General features: G+C 37.7%; 1 protein-coding gene across 1 annotated transcript; it reads right to left on the bottom strand.

Moving 5' to 3' along the window:
- Positions 1-5,908: 5,908 nt before the first annotated feature.
- Positions 5,909-6,871, bottom strand: LOC131025847 (uncharacterized). Its single transcript, XM_057955632.1, has one exon. It carries the CDS (start codon positions 6,869-6,871, stop codon positions 5,909-5,911), a length of 963 nt encoding a protein of 320 aa, XP_057811615.1.
- Positions 6,872-8,638: the final 1,767 nt, after the last annotated feature.

Here is an 8,638-nt window from a genome sequence, read left to right as displayed (position 1 = left end):
GGCCCGACCGCCCGATGGCCCGACAAGGGCTGGGTTGGGCCTAGAATTTGGCAGCCCGATTTAATTTCGGGCCGGCCCGACCCAACCCGATAAAAGTCGAAACCCAGTGGGTTTGGGCCGGGCCGGCCCGACCCGGCCCATTTGACACCTCTAGCGCCCATGTCTTAAAAGGGAAAGTATCCTTTTTTTTGTGGACGCCAAATACAATAACTATACCCCATTTTTAGTGGACGAATGGAATAAATTAGATGTCTCCAACCATAAACCTATTTTCTAACTTTTAAAGTATCACATCAACTCACCTACTCTTTTCTCTAACTTGGCTAAAAAAGATTCACACTCCTCACATCTAATCCAACTATAAATTAATTTCTTAGTTTTTAGGGCCCCTCTACAATACCACATACAAATCTTAGAAAATACTTCCTTCATCTCAATTTTAATTTTTAGTATACATCTAAAAGTGACAGGGGTTATAATAAAATAGTTGGATGTGTTGTAAGTGAAATAAAAGTTTTATTTTTTTATGTAAATGTTAAAATAATTAAAGTGGAATAAAGATCACATTTATTTTTATTAAAAATATTAATGAATATCAAAATATTAAACACCCAAAAATGAAAATATGGATATTAAAAGTTGAAACGGACGAGTTTGGAAAAAATTAACAAAATACTCCATCCGTCCACAATTTAAAGCCCTATTTGCTCTTAAATTTTTGTCCACAAATTAAAGTCATATTCTACTTATTGTACTTTTTTACTCTTCTTCTTTTCCTATATTTACAACCTTAAAACACATTTATCATTTTTATATTCTATATTTACTACACTTTATCACTAGTGGACCCACTCACAACCCCTTTTTCACTTTATTCAACTATCCTTATATTTCATCCATATCACATTTTTCAGCATTTTTAGTCTTCGTGTCCACACTAAAGTGAGGCATTAAATCGTGGACGGAGGGAGTATATCATTCAGCCGAGTAAAGGAATAACAAAAAACAAAAAATTAGAAGGTGGGCCCATTGCGTTAGGCTGAACCTGGGCGCAAGAATGCACGTAGTTTCCTCAATTTTCGCGCAGCATCTGGTTCCTCCACTCTCCAAGGCTCGTTCCCAAAATTGGAAGCTGGAAATTTCGACTGTTGGAGGCACCTCAGCTCAGTTATTTTTTAGAAGATACAGATATCGAACTAATAAAATAAAGTAGAACGTAAATTAATTTTTTTGGTGCCCAACTTTTGCAACTGAGCTAATAGGTCTATGGAATTTTTTTAATTTTTATTTATTGAGTTGAGGAAAAAGGGATCATGGGAGTTAAATTATTAACCTCACTTTTTGTTCGTAGTTTCACAACTTAAATGTATCAAACGGTTAAATGGATAATAAATTATGTAGAGATGACAAAAAATATAATGCATCAGTTGCTGACAAGAAATAGGGTAGATAATGACATTTGGCTGTGATTTGTAAAATAAATTTATCCAGAGTTTGATACATAGCAAAAGAAAAAATTACAATATTTCTACGAAAATTTTGTTTTATAAAATAATGAAGATTTGTACATGGGCTCATCATTTCATTTCTAAAAGGGATTACGAGTTTCGCATTTCCAACTAACAACTAACATTAATAATGCATGATTTGGTTTTAAAACCAATTATAATTAGTTGTTTAGTTTTTTTTTTAATAAGGGGATGAAGCGATTGGAATGCATCATTATACAGGAGATATTATTATGGCATCTCCGGCCCTAAAGCTCCTTTGAAAGTTCTGAGCAGGTGATCTCCACCTTAAAGTCTCCACTAAGCCCACGTTTGGTTGAGTGCTTTTAAAGGTTGGAAAGAGAATTAAGTAATTGAATTCATTACTTGTTGTTTGGTTTGGGTAATGAGATAATCATTACCCTTACTTGAGGGTAACCCAATCACCCAATTTGTTACCCCTCAAAATAAAGGGGAAACAAAAGAAAGGGAATCACTTACTAATGATTCATTTTCATTGTTAAACCAAACACTCAATAAAGTAATGGTTATTGTTACCATTTCACTCCTTTATTTGATTCCATTCCCTTTCCATTCTTCTACTTGAACCAAATGAGCACTAAATAGTAATTAATTCTAGGGCAAATTGTATGAAAATACCTGACTTTATATTAAAATCTGGTTTTTTGATAATTTTTTTAATTGTAGCAAAAAATTTAACGACATTTCAATTGATAGCAATGTCCGTCTGGAGTAATTTTTCAACCAAATTAAATTAGGGTTTACTAAACTTTATCCGACGTGGCAAAAATTAAATAATCAAATTAAATAATCCTAACACGTCACCCTCCCCTTCCCCCTCCCCCTCCAGACGTAGACTGCCTCCGCCGGCTTCGAGAGCTACGCGCCAGTGTCAGAGCAGCGCCGGAGTGTGCCGCCGAGCGGCAGGGTCGCTAAGCAGAAGTCGCAACGGCAACGTTCATCATAGCTGATCCCGCGAACTTTCGGCAGATGGTGCAACAGGTGACCGGGGTGAGATTCGGCGGCTTCTGCGAGCTGCCGCCAGTGCTCAAGCCGGAGCCGCAGAGGGTGTTCGGCCGAATGCAGCAGGGCACTGCGTTGCCGCAGAGGGTGTCGGTTCGCTTGCTGGACGGCTCCGCCGCGTCTCTGGCCGCGCGGCCGGCGACAATGGCGGCGGGTAATGGCAGAACCAGCACTGTGGGAAGCCGGCAACTCTGGCTGCAGATGCTGACGACTTCTGTGGACGGTGTGTGAAAGAGATGAGTGTGAAGGGTTTGAGAGAGAGGAGTGTGTGTGAGAGAGGGAGTGAAGAGTGTGTGTGTGGGTGTGATTTGGCATTTCTGATGCCACATTGGCATTCCGGCTTCCACGTTGGTGGTCCGGCTGCCAAATCAGATTTAATTTTCTCAGAAAATTACTGTAGACGGACATTGCTATCAATTGAAACGTCGTTAAATTTTTTGCTAAAATTAAAAAGATTGTCAAAAAATCAGATTTTGGTATAAAGTCGTGTATTTTCATGCAATTTGCCCTTAATTCTAATTGGAACTTCAATTTTTTTTTCATTCTATTTTAACTATTCAATTTTAAAATAGTATAACATTTCATAAAAATTATAATAATTAAAAAAATTACATCAATCCTCTACGCTTCATGACTTCTTAGGGCAGTGAATTGTACACTATCAGTTATCGTTCAAACATCTTTGAAGTATCCGCAGTGAGAAGTTTAAAATTGAGAGCTTGCTTTTGAGTGGTGCTAAAAAGCTCAATTCCTTTGATCACGCGATCAATTGCATCATAGAATTAGCCTTGTCCCTGCCCGTGGATAACTCTTTCTTCTTCCCCTTCCCGTTCTCGTGTTTGGTCGCTTTTTGGCCTTGGGATCTCGTATTTATGTTTGGCTTGGGGTTGTAGTCGTGCCCTTTCCACTCAAGTGTTTGGAAAGCTTGGAAGAGTGAACATCCTCGCTAGTAGACACAAAGTGCTGAGATTCTCACAGTATCTACCAAGCTTTGAAATATTTGAATGGAGCCTCGTAATTGGCAGAATAGCTCTCATGTGCTTGCTGAGTGATTTGATCATCACTCATTTCACTCCCCCAAGTGGCGCTACACTTGTCATAGATTGACTCCTACTGTTTGTCATTCTTTTGGACGCATTGAAAGTGGGACTTGATCTACTTGTAGTCGCGAGCAGAAGTGCCAGAAGGCCGAGCTTCATTGAACCTTCGGGTAATTTCCCCTCAATACATCAATACCTTTTGGTCGAAGCCTTTGATGGAGTTGTGGGTAGCCTATACCTACAATATATACGCTAGCTCAATCTCCACTGAGGTGTAGCATGTGCATGATTTCATCGTCTTGAGGAGTGACGAAATTTCTATTATTTCATCGGCGTGTAGAAAAAAAACTACAAAGTTCAAATTTAATATATTTTAATTTAAATTTTGACTTTTTCTATTTTTTTTTATACACGTACACCTAATCCAATTTTAAAGGATAAAGTGGATTGGGTTTAATTTTTGGGGTGGGTCCACGAATGAAAAAATAAAGTATATATAGAAGAAAATAGAGAGTATAATTGTACAAAAAGTGAAATAAGACCAGTATTTTTTATCGATAAAAAGAGAGTAAATATGACTCTTTTTCGTAAACGGGGTGAGTATAATATATTAAATTCATTATATGACTGCAAATGAATTTGAATTGAAATTAACTCTTTGTTTATATGAGTGGTATGAATATGATTGATTGCTGAAGAATATATGTATCTATGTTATTTTTAAGAGAATTGAGAGTTGTTATGCTATGTTGCTTTATGTTTCAATTCCTTTAATAAATCCTTCAATATCTCGTGAATATATTGCTCTGTGGTGAATTTGATCATTCATTCATGTGAATAAATTTAATACGAAACAATACTTCTTTCGCTTCGTTATCATTGTTTCATATGATTTTTGGATATGTGAATTAAGGAGCATCTGTAAATTAGTTCAAAGTGGTAGGATTCACACTTTTTAAAGAGTTAATAATTATTGTCTTTTATGAGAAATGAAATAATAATAATAATAATAATAATAATAATAATAATAATAATAATAATAATAATAATAATAATAATAATAATAATAATAGGACAATTCAACATGGTAAATTGGACAATAATAATGAGACGAAGGGAGTAGTATATAAAAGTTGAGATAATTGAATATGATAGGTGAAATTAAGATACATAGTGAAATTCAATTAAGTAAGTGTAAGGAGAATAACAAAATAAAATAAAATTCAATGTTAAAACGTCATATTGTTGCAAAAGGTAAATTCAATTGAGAATATGCACTCATACAGCTACATTGAGCAATGAAACTCAATTTTCAGTCAGCCATCTGAAAAACACAAATTATAGCTATGTTTTATAATTTCGGTCCAAAATACCCTTGACCACACGGATTCTACTCTACCCAACCCAACTCGTACACGTGATTCTTTCTCTATCTCTCCCACCTCTTTCTCTAGGCACTAATGGGCATAAATGTGCCAAGTGATACGAATGTACCCATTTTTATCAACTGTACCATCGTAACCCGCGTGCCCCAACCCGAATTCGAAGTCCAACCTGCGCGCAAACCCGAACCCGGTCCACCCTACAGTCCTGAAACGTAAAAAAATGTCAAATTTTGTGTTTTTTTTAGATGAGAGGTCAAATATTGAGTTTCATTGCTCAATATGACTATCTCAAAAGTTAACTCAATTTAATTAGTATTTGTATTGGACGAATTAATAAGGTAGGGTGGATATTTGCAAAAAATAAAAAATAAAAAGACATATTTATTATTAAATTGAGATTTATTAAAAAAGAAAAAGAAGAAAAAACATCTCTTGAAGGCACAAAGACGCAAACTAAGGGCACAAAACTTGAAAAGAGAAGGAAAAACTAAGTAACTTAATACTGAAACTCAGGATAATCATCCATGTCATTCGACCAACGCCCATGGACAACATTATTCATTGCAATCATACTGGGCCTATTGGTGAGGTCAACCACAAATTCCCTCGGCTTGTAACCCATTTCTTCCGCATTCCTGAGACGACTTTTAATACAACCTTCCGGAATTGCATGTACAGGCTCTCGTCCCTTTACCGAGCCCTTTGGACGACCACGTCCGCGCTTCTGCTCCGAGAGCAACTGTATCCCCTGATTAACCTGCTCCTCTAACCTAATTATACGACTCGCCATCTCATCCGGAGTAGGATTGGACTGCTTCTCAAAATCAATCGGAGAAATAACCCACTGGGTCGCTGAATCTTCTGCCCTAACTACCGATTGCTGCTCTACCACAGCTCCTCCATTCGCTCCCGGAAGAATAGGAGAATCAGTCTCTGTGTTCGCCCCAGCCGGCTACGCCAAAGAGTTTGGCTCTTTCTCCAGCTCACGCTCCAGACGTTGTGCTCTGATAGCGTTCGCAAGGGCTAACTCTTTCTTCTGTAAGCCGCTGGCCTCACAGTCGAAGTCATCATTACGCCCCTCAAAATCCTTCATGGGACTCGCAGCCAGGCGTCCCTCTGTAGACTCCCCATCAATATCCTCATCTACCACCTCCAAGTCTTCCTCCTCAACATCTTCTGCCACCAAGGATCCAAAAGAGTTCCCCAACAACTTCTTCGGTTCACTAATCTTGGACCCAACCTGATCCGATTCAGCCTCTACCGGCTCATTCCCAACCTGCTGCTTTCCACCGACCTGCTGCCACTCAAGCACCGGCTGTGGCTGGGATTTTTGGATAATCGGCTGCGGCTGCTTCGGCAGCGCCGTATTCGTATCCTTCGCCTCCCCCGGCGCCACCGATTTGTTCTTGCGGCATCCATTGGGAGAATGTCCCGTAATCTTGCAACGACCACAATAAAGGGAAAGATTTTCGAAAACAAATTCCACATGAAATGAGAACTCCTCCATATCAATAAGTATAGTATTAGGGATAGGAAGTGACATATCTATTTCAACAAGAATACGGGCGAACTGTCCAAAATCTCTTCCTGCCGACGCACCATCGATCTTCAAAGGGTGGCCCAAGAAACGTCCAATTCCAGAGATAACTTGTGGATTCCAGTACTCGATTGGAAGGTAATGAATTCTGACCCACACGTTAGCCAAATGAGAGTTTTTCTTGAACGGATCAAAATTGCAAGTCCACTCCCGGAGCCGAAGATTCCCCTTCGAGAGTTTCCAGATCGCCTTCTCCTTCGCTATAGCTTTATCAGTCGCCATAGTAAATCGGAGTGTATAATAGCCCTTTCCCAACGGAATCAATTGCCAAGCAGAAGCTATACCCCAAAGTTGTTGAAGCTCCGACTTCAAATCCATAGTTGAACGTGGCTTATCGCCTTTCCCCAGCAGGAGACGTCCTGTCAACGCGTGCTCAAAAGCTTTAACCTCCTCAAATCGTGAAACACATGGGATGCTAAATCCGGCCGCTTAACAGGTCGCTTCACAGTGGCGTTCGCATAAGAAATCCTAGCGTTTCCAGCCACACTAGGGTTTGCAGTATTCGCCGCGCCGTTGCCTGATGAAGGGGAAGACCAAGTGGGAGAGTTGGGCTTATTTATGGTTTGTGGCTTTTCAAAATTCGCAGAAACGGGGGGAAGGTTAAGGGCTCCCTTGTCGCGAAATCCGGTTGACAGAGAAGTGGCCATCGATCAGCGAGAGGCGGCGGTAGAAATACGTGCGGCTAGGGCAACGTCTGCATCATGGCTCCCGAAACTCAGCGTCGATTTGAATCGAATCTGAGTCGCGCTGCACCGGAGGAGTAGCGCCTCGTTGGAGGAGGAGAAGATGAGTCGCACCGCACCGAAAAGGCGGAGGTGATCGTCTTCTCTCTGGCAGAATCACGCCGGAGTGGAGGGAGACTATCGCCGACGCCGAAAGAGGATTAGCGGCGGCAGACCTAAATTCTCCAATTCGTCTGCGTCGAATTATTATTATTAATAAAAAGACATATTATTAATTTAGTTGTTAGTGAAAATATATAAAACTAATTAAATTTATTTATGATTAATTGCATGTAAAATATTGAACTTTAATCAAATTCTAGTTTTGCGTACAAATTTCAAAAGATAGCATGGTAATTGTTGAAATTTTTATTAAATATTAATTTACATACAAGCTTTAAAAAGTTGCATAAAAATTTTAAAAGGTAATATGGTAATTATTTAACTTTCATCAAATTCTGATTTTGCATATAAATTTTAAAAAGTAGCGCTGCAATTATCGAACTATTAATATAATCTAATTTTGCAACCAATCGAGATTTCAACCAAATTTACCACTGACATGGCTAACTGAATAATCTGATTTTTCATAATTTTGAATAGTGATTACGATGTGCCATCACATATGTCGTTTTATTCCCTCGCTAATTATGTCACGTCAAAAATTCAGCTAGCCATGTCAGCATTAAATTTGGCCGAAATCTCGATTGGTAGCAAAATCAGATCAATCAATATTTCAGTAATTATCACGCTACATTTTAAAGTTTGTATGCAAAATCAGAATGTGATAAAAATTCAGTAATTACCATGCTACCTTTTAAAGTTTGTGTACAAAATCAATGTGATAAAAGTTAATTACCACTCTACCTTTTAAAGTTTGTATGCCAAACCAAAAATTGATGAAAGTTCAGCATTTTACAGGCAATTAACCCTTTATTTATTATATGGTCAGACCAATTGTTCACTAATTTATTAGTTAGATAGACAGAATGTTCATTTATTATTAGGTGCCAGAATGAACGGATGAGATCCAATATCCTACAATTTTGTATGTGTCACCATATTCCACTATTATGTTTATTATTTTAATAACTTTTTTCATAAAAATAAAATTTATTTTAACATTATGGACTATACTTAACTTTTACTTACAAAAATTAAAATTTAAAAAATTATATACTCTAAATTTAAATTTATCAACCTTAACAATAAATTAAAATTAAAATTAAAATTAAAATTAAAATTAAATGATAAAAAAATAATTATATATATAGGGGAGGGCTACGGTATAAATAGCTCTAAAAATATAAAATATAAACCAACTAAAATGTATGAATTTTATATATAACACGTATGAATTCAC

This window comes from Salvia miltiorrhiza, chromosome 5 (genome assembly GCF_028751815.1).
Source record: "Salvia miltiorrhiza cultivar Shanhuang (shh) chromosome 5, IMPLAD_Smil_shh, whole genome shotgun sequence".
NCBI lineage: Eukaryota > Viridiplantae > Streptophyta > Magnoliopsida > Lamiales > Lamiaceae > Salvia > Salvia miltiorrhiza.
Note: the sequence above shows the minus strand (reverse complement) of the source record. Positions and strands in the feature narration are given on the sequence as shown.

What these genes read in the sequence shown, in the direction of transcription:
- LOC131025847 (XM_057955632.1), bottom strand. Translation starts at nt 6,871, where the DNA reads ATGGATTTGAAGTCGGAGCTTCAACAACTTTGGGGTATAGCTTCTGCT.